At 34.5% G+C, this 20,692-nt stretch overlaps 1 protein-coding gene across 5 annotated transcripts in view; it reads left to right on the top strand.

Moving 5' to 3' along the window:
* The window catches only part of UGGT2 (UDP-glucose glycoprotein glucosyltransferase 2), an 83,767-nt gene that overhangs the window by 43,025 nt on the left and 20,050 nt on the right, over positions 1-20,692 (top strand). For all 5 annotated transcript variants that reach the window (XM_050332455.1, XM_050332454.1, XM_050332456.1 and 2 more), the window contains 11 exons: positions 425-548; positions 628-726; positions 2,799-2,893; positions 5,386-5,592; positions 6,928-7,059; positions 8,997-9,124; positions 10,607-10,702; positions 12,415-12,517; positions 17,267-17,346; positions 18,582-18,771; positions 19,631-19,789. In XM_050332455.1, coding sequence (XP_050188412.1) covers positions 425-548; positions 628-726; positions 2,799-2,893; positions 5,386-5,592; positions 6,928-7,059; positions 8,997-9,124; positions 10,607-10,702; positions 12,415-12,517; positions 17,267-17,346; positions 18,582-18,771; positions 19,631-19,789 — 1,413 coding nt within the window. The remainder of the gene's footprint in view (positions 1-424; positions 549-627; positions 727-2,798; positions 2,894-5,385; positions 5,593-6,927; positions 7,060-8,996; positions 9,125-10,606; positions 10,703-12,414; positions 12,518-17,266; positions 17,347-18,581; positions 18,772-19,630; positions 19,790-20,692) is intronic.

The raw sequence follows: 20,692 nt of genomic DNA, 5'->3' as shown, positions 1-20,692 counted from the left end.
AGGCAAGATGAAATATTTGGCAGTAAATTGTTTGAGTCATGTTTATCTGTTAAGTTTTTTATAGTGAGATGTCTTGGAATTAATAACATCACACCTGCAGTTACATTGTTACATTAATTTGTGGTCATGGCTTTGAAACCGTACATTTAAATTATTCAAGACTGAAGGATCAACTAAGCAGGTAGTAACAACATGGATTTTTTCAATCAGAAACTGAGACTATACTGCAGTTGTTCATTGAAAAATGTGCGTCTGATATTTTGAAACACTGTCTGTTTTGATATAATTTATGTGGTTTTGACCTTACATTGTCCATAATTTGATGGATGTAGAAGCTTTAAGCTCATTTGAAAGACTGTACAAATACTTGGTCTTTGTCTTGGAACTATAAAAGTACAGATGTAATTTTTTTCTCTTACTACAGGGTTTGCTAAATGATCACATGAATGCAATAGATTTTCTGATGGATCAGAACAACGTAGTTTCCCGTATAAACCCCACTATTCTTGGAGCAGAAAGAAGATACATACATTTCAGACCCACATCCGGTAACTTCTTTTCTCAGATTGGCTGTTGTTATGTTTTTCATTTTTTTATATCTAACATGTTGCATTTTACATTTTGCAGTTCCATTTGATGCAGAAGACTTCTCTACTTTCTCCTTTTTGGACTCACAAGATAAAAGTGCTGTAATTTCAGACAACATGAAGTATTTAACAAGAAAGGGTATATTAGTTTTCTGTATGGGTTATCTATCTATCTGTATAGGGTTATTACATTGTTAAATTGTTGAAGTTTACCAGTAAAATATCCTGAATAACTAAATATCCCAAGGATCACTTGTAAATAACTACATTTTCTATTATCTTAGTACCTTCTTTAAGGAGCCAGATCCCATCCTAATATTATAAGCATAGATTATAATTAACAGGATAGTTATTTTCAAATTTTTAGTTTTGAAATGGGCTGGACGTCATGGCTAGTTGCTTTTTGTTTCACAGACATGAAGTTTAAGAGCTTTGCAAGACTTTTCAGACTTGGAAACAGATGCAGTTTTCATACTAATATGGTTTTACTTGAGGATATTAGAGGGTATTCAGTTTGCAAGTGACTCTTAGTTGCAGCATTATCAAGTGCAGAATGTATAGTCTTTGTAATAACTATACCAAAATTAGGCATTTCTATAATTTCAGGAATAATTGATTGTATATCTTATTTATTAGCATAAATATCTTATTTTTTTTTTGCCTAAATGGTTTAATTTTGCTATATGAAGCTTTGTCTTTTTGTAGAAAAGAAATAAAATATGTATTCTGGTAAGCTGTGCCAGGGGAGGTTTAGGTTGGATATTAGGAAGAAATTTTTTACGGAGAGAGTAATCAGACATTGGAATGGGCTGCCCAGGGAGATGGTGAATTCGCCGTCCCTGGAGGTTTTTAAGATGAGTCTGGATGTGGCACTGAGTGCCATGGTCTGGTAACCACAGCAGTGTTGGATCAAGGGTTGGACTTGATCATCTCAGAGGTCTCTTCCCACCCGGTTAATTCTATGATTATTATCACTCATTTATACATTTTATATTTATTGAAAATCAATTTTTTTTGTACATTTGAAGTATTTTTTTAATGTAAAACATTCTTATTTCATATGCAAGTACATTCCCTTGGAGTTAGAAGACATTACAACAGAGGGGGCATACTTCTGCATAGAAATTCACCTTATTTACTTCTAGGAGTGAACAGTTAACAACTGCTCTTCACCAGTCCATAAGAGACAGAATAACCCTGTTAAAGAAGTGCTGTTCTTTCAGTGATTTTTATTTTATATTTACAGAGTTTCTACTTATTCCATTATCAGAAGTAAATTTAATCCAAATACTTTAATTTCTTCAGAATAAAATTATTTGGCTTTATTTGATTCTGTGTCTTCAGCCACAGGGACATCCCAGCTAGCTGTCAAGTGACTGGCTTTCAATTTCAGGCTTATTTGTAAGAGTGAGATCTCTTGTGTAAAGCCCATAACCTTTAAGCTGGAATCTGCATTTCATATCTCTGTCCCCAGTGTGTTTCTCTAGACCACAGCAACAGTTAATAATAGCCTCTTCATAGAATCTCACCAGAACCTTGGAAAATTTCTGTCTTTATGTATTACCTTTTAGGGGATATATGATAGACCTGGGTAGACTGATATTCTTCTACAGATAATTTTGCAGATTTTTTTCACCTACCATTTCTCTTCTATGACGAGTAAAGAACAGGAGACTGTAAAGCAGGAAAATGGGAAATTTTCTGCAAATACACTTACACAGTAGTTTACTTTCTTTGGACTGTATTTAGTATTATTCCCATTTGTATCCAGAAATGGTAAGTTTTTTCCAGCATTTAGTTGAAGGACTCTGCTGCCAGAGAAAGTGGTTGGCTTAGTTTATGGATTCTTGTAACTACTTAATTCTTTTAATTTCTGGCTATATGACCAACCTCCATCCAATCTTCAGAGGTAACCTTTGGTAAAGCAGGTCTTGTAAATTGGAGCTAGCTTATTATTTAGGGCCCTCTTGGTTCAGTGCAACAATGGCTTGGCTCTTTTAGTGACTTTCTCCTATTAACATGATAAATTACCTCCTAAGAATCTTAATTCAGAGAACAAAAGATTCTGATGTGGCAAAGATTAGTCTTGCAGTTGAAGTCAGCAAACATACACATAAATTTTGAAATCTCAAACAGAATTAATTCATTATTCATTAGTTGTGAGAAGATTGATTCTCCAGAAAGTAAAGTAGGATTATCTTTAATTTTCAGATGAAGATGCAGTATATGCTGTTACTATCTGGATTATTGCTGATTTTGATAAGCCATCTGGTAGACAACTGCTTTCTAATGCCTTGAAAAGCCTGGTGAGTTTTTAGCAGGTTTTATTAAACTAATTATTATGAATATGTTCTTAACAGCACTCTGCACATTCAAAAATTGTACTGTTACATAAAGGTGTAACAACATTTTTTTGTGGGTCAGGTGCAGACTTGTGAGACTGTGCTTTTTGTTTTGCACAGCTGCCCCCTAGAAATGATCATTTGGTTGGTTCATGGGCTCATGGCACAGGAGAGAAACTGTGGTGCTGTGTACTAAGAGGGTGAATGTCTTCCCAGTTACAGACTTTCTCCCATCACGGTATACCAGCATGTTACCTGGGCCAAGGAATTTAGGATACTGCCTGTTGATGTGAGCCATTATGCAGTGTTTTCCTGTGTTATGTGGCATAACTGTGACCATGAAGCAACCATTTTTTCATGTACTGTTTGTGTGCTTCAAAGATGGATTAATTTTTGTGTGTGTGTTTTTAATATGCTAGGAGGACTGTCCACATTCATGAGTTTGCTTTTCTTTTAAATTTAAGTTCTTCTGTATTAATAATAGGATTTAAAGTATAAATGTCTACAATATAAATATATAAATATACTTTATAAAGTATAAATGTCTCAGGTGAATATAAATGATGAAAAACTCTCAGTTCGGGTCAGGTTAGGAGAGTGCTTTAACTGAAATTGGAAAAGCATCTACATTTTCTAATCAGGAATGAAATAGGAACCACACCTAAGGGAATTAGAAAATTGGTATCTTGCAGAGAGCATGCAATAACAAGTATGTATTAGAGAGAGGCTTTAAAAAACGGAAAGAGGAATATTCAGTACAAGTTCTTCTTACAGAAAAACATTTAATTTCTCTGACTGCTAGATCAGTGACCCAAGCTTGACATGTCTTCCATCTGTAGTTTCGTTTTCTGCCTGCCACTTCAGCAGAGAAAAAATTCCGTATTCCCAGCTAAGAGGTGAGAACTGCCTGGGCAAGTCCCCATGTGTTAGTGAGGAGAATCTAGGAAAAAAAAACTATTAGAAAAAAACATTCTGAATAAAGTTTGTAGAATCTTCAATGAAACAGGAGTTAAATTGGTTATCTTCATTCTAACTCATTGATTGATTCACATAAACCTCCTGTACTGCTTGATCTAATGATTTTCAAGTTTCGTAACAAAAAACCCAAAACCAGTATTTTTTTTTGAAGTCCGTTGATTTGTATGGAGGTTCTCCTTTCTAGTCCCTTTTGTCTGTCAACTCAGGGTCTAGTAGAATTTCTGATAGCTGCAGAACTGGCTCAGACACCTCTTGCTCATGACTTGCCATCAGCATTTGAAGAAAACGTGCAAGAATCTGGGTGGGAAAGTGGCTGAAGGAAATTCACTTTTAACTATTCCAACTAATAATATACTATTTTGAAAGCTACTAATATATTTTTACTTCATTTGAAAAAATGAAGACATGTCTTAGTTGGAAGAGACCTCTAGAGGTCATCCAGTTCAGCCTTCCACTCAAAATGGGATTATTGCCTTTATTAGATCAGGTCAGCTGTAGATGTGTCTGAAGAATTCCTGAAAATCTCCAAGGGGGCAACTCTGTCCCCTCCCTTTACAATTTGCTCTGGTGTTTCACTGCCTTCCTTAGTATAGTTTTTTCTGCCAGGCCAAAATTTGTGACTGTTGCCCCTTGTTATACTCTGCTGCTACCAAGAAGGGTTTGGCCCTGTCATGTTTTTCATTCCCCTTCAGCAGCAGTTGGTTGCTGTTAGAATCCCCTGTAGCCTCCTCTTTGTGACACTGAGCAAGCCCAGGTTCTTTAGTATTTCCTCATAGTATTCTGACCATCTTAAAAGCCCTTTGCTGAAACCTCTCCAACATTTCAGTAACTTTTACTGCACTGGGGAGGACCATAAGTATTTGAACAAAATTTTTCTCAAGGGCTGCAGTTTAAAGTTTGCTAAAGTTTAGTGTCTTGAGTACCAGGGATTTTTTATTCCTTGCTGCAGTAAAGTCTGTTTACCTTTTCTTCAGTTAGTGATGCTATTTGATCCTACCTTAGAATCATCACGTTCTCTGGTAAAATTTGAGTGGGATCACTGACTTTAGCAGGTGAAAGATTTTTCTGCTGGTTAAGATTAAAGTGGCGAGTGGATACATTGTCTTGCATTTATTTTATGCTTAGTTTGATAGTTTTTGAAAAACAGAAAAATGTCTACAAAACCAGTTCTGAAATCTGTAAATGAATGCTTCTGTATGTCCTTTGTTAAAAATACGCTTCTGCAAAATGCTCAAAGGGAATTGTTCTATTAAAAAAACCCTTCCATTTAAAATACGTATTAGAGAATAGTTAAATCCTTACTAATCATGTTTAAACTCCAAGTTGAAGTTGTGAGTTAGGCATTGAAGTAACTTTTCTGAAGACAAATAGCTGCAAAAAAATTAAATACTTTAATGCATTTCACAGAAATATGAATACACTGCATAACAGCAGATGGAACTGTAAATTTGCTTATTGTTCTGTATTTTTCTTTGCAGAAAACAAGCAGTCATATACGAGTTGGGATTTTGAACAATCCTTCATCAAAAATAAAGGAATCTAACACAGCCATTGCAAGAGGAATTTTGACTGCTTTTCTAACACAAAGTAACAGCAACTTAAAAAGTTTCCTGAGTAAACTCAGTAAGGAAGAGACAGCAAAATCCCTTGCTGCTGGAACTAAAATTACTAAATTCCTCATCCCAGTGAGTAAAAACTAAATTAGATTACTTTCTTTTTCATTTTATATTTATTTTATTGTAAGGGGGCATGGTTGAGAGTGACAGTGTTTGGCCAGATGTTAATAAGTTTGTAACCCTTATACAGTTTCTGTTCAAACAGATTTGGATTTTTGGCAACTTTTATGCAGTTGAAGAATAGAGGATTTATTTAAAGTCAAGGAAGAATACGGAAACATAGCAAGTACAGATACTGGATAATTGAGACCAAAATAGTTTATTTATTATTGTTGATTTTTTTTTAATAGCTCTCAGTTAAAATTACAATATTAATGTTTTTCAAGAATTAAGACTTCAGAAGTAACTTTTTACTGCTGCTGTGGTTGTGAGCAGTAATAGGCACAGACTGAAAGTGATTAACAAGCTTTATACAGTTCTGACCAACATTTTCTGCTGTGTTTTTATGCAAATTCATTGGTTTAAAATATGTATGTTGCTGTTTTCAGATTTCTCATGTAGAGTGGAGCTGAGTTATCAAATAACAGCTGCTACCTACAGGTTTTGTTTCAGAAGGAGCTATAAATTGTAGTATTTTTAAATAGGAGGTGTTGCAAGACTAAGAGAACTCTCTGGCAACATACTGGAAAATTAATTAGTTGCTTTGAGTCATGCTTTTATTTCATCAGTAAATTCTGAAAGACATAAAGGTAGTTAATCAAGCAGGCATGTTACTAATTTATTTTGGTTTTTTTATTCTGATACCTTAATTGTATCTGAATGAATCTATGTGCTTGGTCTGCGTATTACTAGTGAAGAAATACATATCAGGAGAGTTTAATACAGGTGATAATTTTGACAGGTAAGGCACAGTGCCAGTGTAAGTTTTGACTTTTTTTCCCACTTTGAACTTGAATTTGTTGCATGTCTTATTGGATGGTGTTGGCTTCCCCAAAACATGTTCAAGTTGTATCCAGTGGCCACGTTAGAACGACTGTTAGGTTTTTGGGGTATTATGGATTTTTTGTACATCTTTTTCCTAAAAGTGAGAATACAGTTCAGTTGTTAACAGAAAATGTTATTTGTCATGCAGCTGTGTGCTGGATTGTGGAAAAACTGCTTACCCTCAGGCTCAGCTTTCCTCTCATGGTTATTCAGAGCTGCCCCAGGGTAAAAACAGCACCCTAGCTAATTGTGAGACCTTGGCTCAAGACCAGCAGCTGTGTACTTGCACTGAAGTTGAGGTTGTTTTACTTGGATTTCTCATTACCACATAACTTAAAGAAAATCTTTGATTACCTCATCTGTTACAAAATTTATTTTTGCTGAATCATTCCACCACTTTGTGCTTTACCTTTGCTTTAGGGAATGGATGGCAATACTTTTGAGAAGAAGTACAACACTTTAGGACTGGATTTAATTAAAACTCACCAGATGTTCTGCCAGGAGGTTCTTAAACTGCTTCCTGGGCAAATGGCTGTTATGAGCAATGGCAGGGTAAGAAAGAAATTAATTCACCTCTCAGTCTTCTTGTAGGAATTTTTTACTTCCTGGAACTTCAGTTTCAGGCTAAAGAAAATGCATTATAATAATTTCCCACTTATTCAACCTGTAGATAGAGAATGGTATGAATGTTTGCCTTTGGGGTTTTTTATTTTTTTTTACTCCTATTTCATCAGCTCTGTTCCATTGAAGCTGCTTTGTATGTATATAATTCCCACAGCTGTTTTAATCTGAAAAAATTCTCTAAATGGTTTAATATCTGATTTATTATTTTTGATATTTAAGAATAAATTTTGGTCCTGAAGATACCTATATTATACCACATAAATAAATGTGTATAAATTACATTGGCTATGTTAGTATTTCAAGCTCTAAAACACCACATTTTTAATAAATATTAAGTTGTTTTATAGTCTTAATTCTTAATATTCAAATAAAAGTACAGTAATTTTGTTGTCTCTTATATATGTATTCTGGAACCAATAACCTTAATTACAGTGTGTCTGTAGATGAACTGTGATTTAAAAATAAAACGTTGCATTCAATATTTAGTACTTGTTAAACGACAGTCAATATCTCACATTGCAAATAAAATCTATACAGACTACTCCTTTACTCTTTTCTATTTTCTATTTATTGCTCTGCCATTAGAAAGAAAGAGATACTATGCAGGCATCCCTTTACTGGAAACTCTCTTGAAAGTGTGACTTTAGTTACTTTTGTGCATCCTAAATGCTTCTGAGATGCAACTGAAATACTTCTAAGAAACACACAGGAAGCATTTCTGTTGATGAAGCACAGAAGAATTGTTGGCTTTTTTGGTGTCAACTCCCCCATAGCTAAATATGCAGTGTTATTTTATAAATTATTATTACTGTTCTCTGTACCTAAAAAGCTCAAATAATGTCACATTTTAAGTTTTGGGGAAATATGTTTCCTAAAAATACTTGGATAAATTTGATAATGTACATTCATCCATCTGAAAGTGTGTTTTCACTTAAAAGATTACTTTTAAAAAAATAATCTGGGATATCCTTCACTTCTATCCTAGCTATTTCAGCACTTCAGTTTTGTTTTTATGAGCAAATTAAATTTTTTTCTAATTAAAACTTCTACAAAATTAGCGTGATATTTTATAATCACACTGTGGTTTCATCTGTCTCATGCATCATTAATACTAATAAACAGTCAAAAGTGAAATAACTAGAGAGAGGTTACTTAACCTCTTAGGAAACAGTTGAATTTTGGGAGAGGGGCATTCAACACCAAACTTACATCATGGCATTCTACATCCTCGGCACCCTGCAAGTTGACTTGGGTCCATTTAGCTTGGTGGACTTTGAGTAGAAAATCCAAACAGCATCCTCAAAGCTATTTTCTGGAACTTCAAGGCACCTTCTTTTCCTTCAGGCACCAAAATAACGTAGTAGTTCCGTATCTTGTCTCTAATTCTGCATCTCTTATCCTTTGCTCTTTTCTTTCTTTCTGTTCATTATGCTTAGAACGGATAGAAAGCCTTGAGAAGTTCAGATTGTGCTCACAGAATTAAACAGCTAAAGAGTGTGGTAGACAGATAGTAATTTGAGTTTAAATTAATGTACCTAACAGAGCTTCTTCATAAACTCAGAGTTGTTATTTCTAAGTAGTGTATTCCTTTACAGAGGGATGTATAACGAAAGATAGCGTGGATATTTTGACTGCAAGTATTCTTTGCGATTGATAATTAACTGTAATCACATAACTGTAAAAACCTAATTCTGCATGGTTACTATAAAGTTTAGTGTTTTATAGTTACTGATATTGAAGTGTATGGGGGTGGGGGTTGCACATTGGATATCGTGCATTCATTTAAAATATGAATGTATTTTTACTTACAAATGGAACAGGATTGCGACACTCTACACTTAGTAACATTTTTTGCTCTATCTAAGGTACTGGGTCCTTTAGATGAAAATGAATTCTCTGCAGAAGACTTTGATTTGTTAGAAAAGATAACATACAGTACCTCAGCGGAGAAGATTAAAGCTCTTGTCAAACAGATGGGAAACAGTAGTAAAAGGTAAAATTCTTTTGCATTTTGAGGCTTTATGATGTACTGTCTTGTTTGTTGCCTGTGACAAATTAATCATCTTTTTGCATGGGGAAATAATGAACAAAGGTTCGAATATATAGTCACAGTACTCTTCATACTATATATATACACTCTACATGCACCTGAAGTGTTTGGTGTTTGAGTACTGTATATTTGCTATCCTCTTACTTAGCATTTGAGTACTTCTGTGTAGACAGCTTTGTCTGTCCTTCATTGCCTCATTAGCATTTCCCTGACAGATTTAGTATACTTATCTACTCCAGCCCTTGCCCTGTTTTCCAGAAGAAATTACACACCTGCTAAATTTTGTATCACCTTTATGCTTGGCTAATTATGCTGTTTAACATAGTTTTCCACTAGATATATAAACTATGCATTTTGGGTTTCAACTGCCTGTGTCATCCTGCTGCTGAGAGCCTCTTTGTTACCTCGTTACAGCACAGAGCAGAATAAAAGGCACCCTGTGTTAGTCTAGAGAAGTGCACTCTTCTGTCATTGCACATATGTGTGATGAGGTTAAGGCATAAACGATCCTTGTGTGTTCAAAAAATCACATCCTCTCCAACTCACCTCATATCACACGTGCAGCTCTACTAAATTACTCCAAATCCTTTCTCTACTTTCACTGTACTTAGAACCAAGAGTGCAGATAACTGTAAACAACTCCTACTAGCTTTTGTTTATGTAAGAGTAATTGTAAAAAATAATAATGAGCTTGATAAAATACAGTGCATCTTAAACCCACAGTAATATCTGAGTATTAATATTTGAAGTCATAAAGTGCATTGTCTGTGGGAATTGTTAGTAAAGGAGCCTGTTGCAGAGGTGTGGGCAGATGTGGTGCCCTGACACTGTGCTAGACAACATTTACACATCAGTTCATTGAAGAAGTGTAGAGCTGAGTTCTAGGCATCTTTTAGTCTGAGGATCCAGTTTGTTTACAAAGAAGAGAGCAAAATTATATTATTTTTACAATATCTGTTGGCTTTCTGGGTCTGAGTATCATTTCTGTTATCTGGAAGGACTGGCACACTGCCAGAGAGAATCACTACCAGACAAACAAAATCAGCAAGAGTTAGATATCCAGGAGATAAGTAGTGGGAGGCAAAACATTCAGACAAATATTGTGACTTAGTGACACTGAAAAAAAAAAAAAAGAAAGTCAGCCGATTGTAACATCACAACTGTGCAGCTGAATTATAATTCTGCGAATTTGGCATCGTTTAAAATTAAAAGTGTGCAGTTCACAAGCTCTAAGGCTGTAGTGGTTCTTGGGCATTGTCATGCTAAAGGTTTTACTGCAAATACTGAGGTGATAATTCCATTAAAGAGTCCAGGTTTGGGATATAGGCTTCCTAAATATTATGCAGACAGACATTAAAATTTAAATGTTTTACTCCTTTTCTAATGAAAATGAAACTGTATGTGCTTTTTTAAATATTTTAATAGTGGCAGTGATTTGGTTATGAAAATAGATGCCCTTCTGTCATCTTTACCTAAAACAGAGACGAGACAAGATGCTGAATTACTTAAAGAGCAGCACAGGTAAGTTCTGTCTGTCATGATAGTGCATTTACAGTACTTTCATATTAAAATTAGAATGTACTGATGACTACATGAGATGTCTGGAAACTTGAGTAAGCATTCCCATTTGAAAATAAGTTATTGGTTCTGTGGTTGTATGAACAACCTGTTCATTTGCCATAGCATAATGTACTTTTACCTCTTTCTTAAAAATTATTTAGTAATACCTAATGATTTTCCAATCTTATCCTTTGCTGGAAAAAGAGTGATTACAATTAATGTGAATAGAAGTCACTGATCTGGAGTTAGAAACCTTGGAGTCAATACATTTACTAAAATGTTAGAAGGAATTTCATAGATAAGAACTAAAAGAAACCCCCACTGATTTTTGTTTATGTGGAAAATTAGCACAGCTTTTTATGTCTGTGGATCTTGACTGATGTACATGTGCTTATACCTGGATAACAGTTTATGGCTTAGCAGTGTCATTCTTGACCGCAGCTAATACAACTAGATTACATTAAAATGCAAAATAATAGGGCTCACTGGCAGCTAATTCCTTACAGAAAAGTGAACCGATTGTCATCAGCCAGCAGATTTAGACCTGGGGAGCTCATGTGTCTTTAGTGTCCTTACTTGTGTGTTGGCTCCTTGTGTTTGGAATCCTGAATTTAGAAAGTGAATATGCCCTGTCACCTTTTGTTGTTATTGTGGATGAATGAGACCTGAAGTACCAAGATGAGCATCTGTGAATCCTGTCCCCTCTGTAATGGGATACTAACAGTAGATTGGTTTTAAATTAAGCTTAGCTGGGGCAAGCCTATTGGAGCAGACAGGTACATTTTTTAAAAGGACATGTGGTAACACAAGACCTGTGATCAAACTAAAGATTTTTGAAATGTTGTTTCAGAATCCCTACTTGTTTTACTGGTGAAGGTGCTCCAGTGTGCTGTGCTGGTGGGCTCTTGGGCTATTTTTGAAAATAGGAGCAAAATCAGTAGTAGCCTGTTTTAAGAGGCTAACACCTTTGTCAAAGTTAGTTAATGACTAGTAACAGTCAGTACTGTGCTGCTGCCATACCTTTTGTGGAAAACAAATTCAGGTAGTCCCTTTTGTGTATTTACAGCACACTGGTTTTTTTTTTAGTTTTCAAAGTGAGGTTTACTAACATTTCCTTCCTGTAGATCTAGAGTACTTTAAGTAGGGTCTCCCTGACTTAGTCTAATCAAGCTTATCAAACTAAATTATTTTCTGGAATGCATAAAGCTAATCCAGCTTTCCAGCTAATCCATAAAGCTAATCTAAGCCATTTTTTCCCACTATTTGGTTCTTTTATTTTTTTTTTCTAAATTGTAGCACTGCCAGCACTTGTCTCATGTGATGGTTCTAGATCTTGGTGAAGGAAACTGTAGATGAGTGACAAAAAGGCCATTTTTTTCAAGTTTTACTGTGGTTTATTGTATTAATTTTGTTGTAGGGAATGTATCTAATCAATAACAAGTACAAAATTATGTAGATTAATGCTAAATTTTTAATTTCTGTTCATAATTAGTTTCTCTGGTGATATCACAGAGAGCAATCACGATTACTGCTTGAAATGAGGGAAATGTCTTCTTGAATAGTAAAGTCTGAAGTGCTTCTGATATTACAAATTCATGCCTAAAAATGTTTGTCATTTCCACAAATTCGATTTAGAGTTTTCATGTCACTTATTTTTAATACTTTTTTAACAGTGTAGTAAAAGTCAACCCCCAACAGAATGAACCATTCTATGATGTTATTGCTATTGTGGATCCATTGACAAGAGAAGCACAGAAGATGTCTCATTTACTGATTGTAAGATGGTGGTAATTTCTTTTCATTTACATATTTGTAGCTTGATTTTTACTAAACTTGTTCTAATTTCCACGTAGAGTATAATAAGAGGCTAAACAATTTTTTTTTTCTTTTAAATATGTGAGTAGTTATTTTAATTCATAAAAAATGTTGGGGGTGACTTCATTTGTCATTGTGAGTACCTTATTTGCAAGTAAATTTGATATGCCCCATGCACCAGTCCTCTTAAAAGTGAGTCCATAAGTGCTCTTTATAGTCAATAGAAGGAAAGGAGGAGATTGTCTACGTAATAGAGAGGAATAGAATCTCCCATCTCAAAATCTTAAGAGGCATATGCTTCATTCTATTAAACCAGATCACCTTAGTTTTCCAAGGTACCCAGTTGAGGTGGTCTAAATCTGACCTGTAATATCATCATAAGAAGATTGGACTATAAACCTTTCAGCTCTTGGAGGAGTATTTCTCAGTTGATTAATGCTATCAAGTATATCTAGATAGTCTTCCATTGTGTGTAGCTATTGATCTTCTGAAGAGAAAAGGTCCTAAAAACATAGCTGCTAAAATGATTTTCTTTTTCACCTACTGCAGAATGTCACTCTGCCTCAGGTTCCTTTATAGTTTCCATAAAAATGCAAATTTTGTCTCCACTTTATGGTCTACTACAATTCTGAAGCCTGTAACTTGATTTTTGGTGCATCCCCTTTTATCTTCTTTTTTCTGCAGTAATTATGCAAGTTTTGTAAATTCCTACATTGCTTTTTCCCCTGCCATTTTCATACTCTTTTCTATCAAATGTTGAAGCATCCACTCACTCTTCAGATATAATAGTGAGGCAGAGTAAAACATTTTAAAAAATTCATGAAAATTCTGATATTTCAAGGTACTGAAATGCCAGCTTTTCTCTAGAATGAGATCTTTCATTTCACCATTCTCAGTTGAAATGAAAGGTTGGTATTACCAAATGAAAATATTTGCATGTTGAAATTGACTGGAAACTCTCCGTTTAGCGAGAAGTTCATATTGGGAGTATAAATCACGTCAAGAACATTGCAGTTCAGAGCAGAAGCTTCCATTCCTCCTGGCACAACAGGTTCCCTCATGCATGCCTGGGCAAAGGCCTCCCATGGTGAACCAAGCTGTTCAGCTATGCCAGATACTACTTGATTCACAGGAGTTCTAGTTTTATTCAAGAAGCCAACCCTTAGGAGAGAATAAGGAAATGCTGTTGAAAGTAAACAAATCAGAACTTTTTAAATGTAGATGATAGTTTTTAATAATGTTTTTTAAAAATTGAAAATTTTCATATTTTAAATTTACATTTAAAATATTTTTATATTTTAAAATTATATATTAAAAATATATATAATTATCTGGAAAGCCACCATGTCCTGGTGTAGAGACAAAACAGGCATACATGTACAGCAAGCCCCAGATTCCAAGTTCTTACATGGATGCCTTTCTGATTATCTTGCTGTATACATAGGTGACTTAAATAATGTAAACTTTAAGCACCTGAATGTATTTATATTTAAAGGTTCTTCTTTTGAGTAATATAATTGGATTAGTGCCAAGTATATTGTTTTGGTAACCATTCATGGTGCAAAGTCTGTGTAGTAACTACCGTGTCAAAACACGTGATTCTTGCCCAGTCTGCATTGAATATGTCCATATCATGATTTTTTTTTTCTTACCCTGGTGAAACCATGCTATTATATTACTTTGTGTCACTTTCTACAGAGAAATCTTTTGGTGTTTGTGTTTTGGTTTTTTGGGTTTTTTTAAATATCAACAAAAAGTTACTCAGATTAAGGGGAATTGAAATTGAGAAGGGTCTAAGTAAGTATAGATAAACTGTAATCTAAACTTTACTGCTTAGTCTGAGAATCTGGCAATTTAAGGATGGAGGCAAGGTATGAGTCAGAGCATGAATGAGAGCTGAGTAAAGGCTTCTGTCTGTTTTTAAAATATATACTGGATTGTACCATAAGAACTGCTCTATATCCTCTCCAGAGTGAGTCAGGTAGCACTCTCCATATAACGTGTTTTCCCTTTTTCAAAAGTTTTGCTATAGCCTTCAGCATCAAGTATTTCCAGACAAGGCACAGTCTCTGTCTACAGTAAATATTGAAATACCTGCCATAACTTGGTTGGAACCCATAAGTTCCTAGCAGAATATATGGAACGGCTAATTAGTCCTGAAGTTAGGAAGGTGATCTCTAAGGTGATGTGAAAAAAAATGGAAATTCCTTCTGCTAAAATGGAGGACAGAATCAAAGAATTGTGTTGTTTTTACCTCATGGTTCGCCAAAAACAGCTGAAAAATTATTATACATACTTCTAGGATTGTCTGCCTTTTTTTTTTCTTGTTCCAGTAGTATCCAGTAATTTAAAAATGTGGAGAGAAAAATCAAATCTTTTCTTTTTTTCTGTCAGGTATCTTTTGCCTTTTTTCCTTTTTGCATTCTATCCTCAGAGGGAAACTCTTATTTCATCCCTAAACTAAAAGGAATCCTGGAAGGAGCCTCTTTTGATAATATAGTTTGATTTCCTATATAACTTGGGTCATAGGACTTCTTTTTATCAATTAGTATTTGAAGCAGAAATAATTTCTTAATCAATTCCTAATTTAAATATTATATCAAGTGGTTGAGTGCAGATTAGAGCTCCTACTGAGCTTTTCCAGTGGGTAAGTAATCTGACTGTTAAACTTGGACTTGGCATTACAGATTTTTGTTTAGATTCATGCTGTAAGCATTTATCTTCTCATTATTTTGCCAGTTATGTTGAAGATTCTATTATAAGAGTTTGTTTTCAGTGTAGATGCTTTGTATTATGGTGACATTCACAAACAATTCCACATGATTGGTTGAATAATCATGATTTAGGGAGTTAATGCTCTTCAGATGAGTTGTGGTAACTTAAGTGTTTTGCAAAGTGACTGCATATGCACAATAGAACTTGCTCTTAAATAATTTTCAGGCCTAGTAAACTGAAATAATTCAGCCACTTTTTATGGCATGAAATGCTCTGTGAACTAAATTTACATGCTCTTCTTTGAATTTTCTGATTTAAAGTAAATAGACTGAATTCTTCAAATATGCTATAAGAGGCTTTCCAGTCTTGTAACCATTTTCATGTGTTGACTTTAATGTCCTGGCTTTTGGTGTCCTCATAAGACCTAAATAACAGAACCAAATTCAGTATTCCAGAAGTTGCATTGTTGAAAACCACAGAAATTATGCATTATTGTCTTGTCATTTTCTATTCAAATTACTTTGAAATGTTAATAAAGAATGGCGTTATTCTTTTTGCTACTGTGCTAAATGCCATGGTCAGCTGATGAATTAGGACGATACTTCAGCCTTTTGTAAGATCATTTCGTTCTATACACAACAGCCTATCAATGCAGATTGCTGAAGTATCATTCTTGCTAATGGGATGAGGGTGTTGTGTTGTTTGAAGGTAAAGTTCATTTATATCATGCTTTTTATTCTGAGTGATAGATATTTAAGTCACTTGGATCTCTATTTTAATAGTCTTAAACTTCCGTCATGTAATACTTTCCCTTCTTATGCTTCGAAGTGATGCTGGGTTCCTGGTTTTTGCTTCTTCACTTGTTCCCTAGCCTTTATTTTTTGTTCAGTAGTTTTCCAGTGATGGTATTCAGGTGACACAAAGGATGAGAATGAGGAACTAGGAATAGAACAGGTCCCTAGGGCTGTGTAAAGTTCCAGCATTGTAATAAAGAATGTGTGTAAGCCATGGGTTGAACTGAGGAAAGAAAAAATACAGTTATAATAAAGGAGAAATTTAACAGTGACCATTGTCTTGCTTTGTTCCCAATTTATTTGCCCTTATAATTTTCGATTTTAGCCCCAGTGGTATCCATATTTTAACTTAGCTTTTATATCTTATTGTCTATTCTAATAATATCCATAAATGTAGACACAGATGCTTTATGCTTTCAGATAAGCAGTGTATCAGAAACCAAAGAAATGAAGATAACTTGATAAAGGTTTTTTTCGGCGCTTAAAATAAATTAAGAACATTGTTAGCTTTAAACAGAACAGATTGCTCATAAAAATAAGAAAAGGCTATTGTCCTAATATTATTATTCCTATGTAACAACATCCAGAACATTAGTATTTTAGAAATAAACAGATAAAGAAACTCAAAAAAAAAAATAGAAATATATTAACTTCCTGAAATTTTTGAAGTTGATTGAATGGTTTAATACATTGTTAATGTATTGTTGACTTTTAAGATTATTAACTAATTATTAAAATAATTCTCTGTATTCAACAGTATTCTATATACAACTATTTTAGTAAGAGTGAAAGTAATTGTTTTAAGACAGGTTATTGAATAAAAGGTATGTGTTGTACTTAGAGAACTTCAAGTGTTTTAAAATCTAGAAAACACAATGTAAGAAAGGTGATAATATTTACTCAAGTATTGGAAAATGGGGACAGCTGCTCTTCAAAAAACATTATCACTAGGAGAAGACATCAATGTTTTGACTATCAAGAATAGCATGTGCTAAATCATGCAGTTTTAGAAAAGGTCATATCTTTATTTGGAATATCTGACAACATCCTTTAACAGACAGATATATTTAGAACGTTAAAAAGTTTGAGACTTCTGCTGAAACTTGAGAAATTACAGGATGTCGCAAGGATGACTTTGGCTTATTTTCAAGGTTTGGTGATTACCAAGAAACATTTCTTACAGAGATTTTTTTTCCTGTAGGTACTCAAGGACGTTATTAATATGAAACTCAGGTTATTTTTGAATTGCAAATCTAAGCTGTCAGAACTGCCACTAAAGAGGTAAGTAGTTTATAACTTTTCTTCTATGATCTTGCTCAGTTTGGGAAAACAGCCTTAACAGTGTATATTCCCTTAAATAGAATAATATTGCTCTGTGTTTCTGGATTCTTTTCTCGTTAAGTGTTACCTTAGCAGTTTGCATTTGTCTAGAGAGAAATTCTTGTTCTAAGGTGTCAAGCATGGGATCACAGGGAAGTGATCCAGTCCATCAAATGCACCTCTTATAAACAGAGCTCAGAGAAATCAGTGGAGAGTCTTTTATGTCTGTGAAAACTTGTAGAGGAAGATTGTCTGCCTAACTTGGTCGCTTTTTACAGCCCACTGTCTGTATAATGAGTTTTGCAGATTCAGTACACTTAATAATGAAATTCATCTGAATAAATGTACAGTCTGCATTTGAGATCTCACTATATTTCAGAAAGAATATTAGACCCTGAAAGTACTGCCATAAATTGAAGTATTCTTTTAATTCTCTGTAGAGAACAAAGTTCACTAATTCAGTGATAGATATTTACACTGAAATAGATTCCCCAGGGAGGATTCCTTTCCCTCTAGGAGAAATGTCCTTAGTTTCTGCTCAGTTTGAGAGGAATTAGTCACATCTCTTAGACTGAAGTGTATCTGAATCATCAGTCTTCTGAATAACTTGTGCGAACATTGTCATGATCGCTTTTAAGGCTGGGTACTTTTGCAGGTGTTAGTGCCTGGCCCTTTTGCTATGCTTGGGAGAACTTTCAGCTGTGGAATAAATGAGGTAAAGAGCTGGAGAGAAATAGAGAGACCACTGCCTTTCCTCTGTTCTGTCTTTGCTTCTGCTAGTGTCAGGAGCGGTTCTGAAAGACTCTTTTCTTCTAATAGAGATTAATCCCTCTGCTTAGTTCAGCGATACCGCTTCTGAGAATAGGAGGCTGTTCACAGTCAAGATGTTTAGATGCACCTCTTGGGTATTCACCTTCACAGCATTTAGAATGTTAATGGAAAATATGCACTTCCACAGCAAAGAAAGTAACAAAAGCAAATAGATCTATGCTCATCTACCAGCCCATTTGAGTCGCTGTTGGTATCGTCTGATGGTATTCCAAGAGCATAGGGAACTACTGTGCTTCTGAGCTTCATTAATTTGGTAAACATTCTTGGTAAACATTCCCTATATTTTAAAGTATTTTAGAAGAACTTCGTGTTTGGAACTTTGTGCTTTAGTAAAAATATTTTTTCTAATGCTTCTTTTTCAACAGCTTCTATCGGTTTGTTCTGGAACCAGAATTAATTTACGGGATTAACAAACACCTTCCTTCTGAACCTGTGGCAAAATTCCTAGAATTGCCAGAATCACCTCTTTTGACTCTAAACATGATCACTCCAGAAAGCTGGTTGGTTGAAGCAGTTAACAGTTCTTGTGATCTCGATAACATTCATTTACAGGAGGTAAGTCTGTAAACACTATAAAACTTGTGCTGGACCTTCTACTTCAAGAGGGAAGTGGAAATACTGTGAGATTTGTGGTTTGTGTCTTTCTCCAGAAATATTTTCTTAGGTAGTTGATTATTTAGTCAATATTTTACCATTTCTATTGTCATGGTCTTTTTTTCATTTTCTCTTACTTAAAAAAACCAAAAAGACAAGTCTTAAAAGAAAACAATGAAACAGAAAAAATCAGAATGCAGAGTACAAGTCAAGGCAATTTCCCTGCTATGTTAAGCTTTATGTTTACAAAAATAAGTAAAGCAATTAAAGGATTCTTTATATTTTTATTTTTATATATATTTTGGTAGTAATAGGATTAAACTAGGTAAATCTTCAAATAAACCTGAATATATGACTGTTCATTAATGTAGGTTAAAATGTATTTGACCCTCTTTTAGTTCCACAGTTCTTTTAGTTACTTTCTAATTATATTTTTATCCCTCATCTTCAAAGTCACTAGATTTGTTTCAGTCAATAAGCTTATGCAAAACATTGAGGGTGTTTGTTTGACCAAAGCTGTGTATTTGAAAGGCGTATTGTGAAAACAAAAGTTGTGGATTTACCTTACCAAAGCAGAGATGCCTCAGCTTTCTCAACAGTCAGTGGAGAGAAGGTACCTCCAGACAGTGATCCTTCCTCTTAATCTTGGATGCCTGTTTTATAATTGGGTGAAGTTCCTTATGGAAGGACCTTTCTGGGTTATTTTGACTCTTGAATTAAGTTGGGGTAAATCCCATGCAACGTGTTTGTCACTGTAATATGTTGCGTTTTCCCACATGGTTAAATGACATAATGTAATGATAAAATGTTCCTTCCATAGGTAAAAGGGGCAGTTATAGCAGAATATGAACTGGAATATATATTGCTTGAAGGGCATTGCTTTGATGTGACAACTGGACAACCTCCTCGAGGGTTACAGTTCACTCTGGGCACAAAGAAAAATCCTGTCATGGTTGATACTGTTGTGATGGCCAACCTCGTAAGTGTTAAGTACAGGAATAGTCATTACAATTGCACACTATGTGAGAATTCTTTATAAGCATCTTGTTCTTTAAATCCATTTCTCTGTGTTGCAAGCTTAGTAATGCTAAAAGTAACAGGCACATCCTGGAGTTGAGACTATCTTTAATTTGCTGAACTTTCCTCCTGCTTCTCTTCTTATCTAGTATAGGTTTGACTATGGCCTAATTTTAGGCTCTAGCCTGAAGTACCTAAACTGGGAGCCTAATTACCTTTAGTAGATAGTAGGAGATAGTTATATTCAGATAAGAATATATTCAGATGGAGATTCCACTGACAAATGTAAGGTATGATTCACATTCTGGTTAAAATATCCAGTTTTGTTACACAATGATCCCTGGATAAAAGAAGGCTCCTATTTTAGACCCTTCAGGTAAGTGCTTAGAGCCTGTATGGGACATGTTCATACTTCAGAATTCCTCTCATCATGCAAAGTAATTATTTTTCAGTTTGGCAAGTCTGTAGAGCAGAAGACCCTGTGATTTCTGAAGTGAAAGATTTGTTTTCTATTGGCTAAGGTAATTTGATAGGGAAGAATTTTGATGAATAAGACCTCTTACCTATCTACTATTCTCTGTTCTCTGTAAATACTATATCACAAGGAATAAAATGCTTAATAAACTGTGAATCTTTGATTTTTACACAAATACTGAATACGGTTTCAACAGTGGATGATGTTTGGCATGACAAAGCTTTTTAATGATTCCTCACATTTCAAAGCTTGCTGCATCTGACTTTAACACAGTGATAGCTCTTTGCAGTGTTCCTAAAATGAGAAGGAACTGTGTTGACACAGAAAGTTGTTCAGGACAAAAAATTTAAGTTTCATAGAAGGTTTTCAATTTAGGGTCAGTTCAGTAAT

Source organism: Myiozetetes cayanensis, unplaced genomic scaffold (genome assembly GCF_022539395.1).
Source record: "Myiozetetes cayanensis isolate MyiCay16 unplaced genomic scaffold, myiCay2020 scf5-8, whole genome shotgun sequence".
NCBI lineage: Eukaryota > Metazoa > Chordata > Aves > Passeriformes > Tyrannidae > Myiozetetes > Myiozetetes cayanensis.
This window is presented reverse-complemented; position numbering and strand designations above follow the sequence as displayed.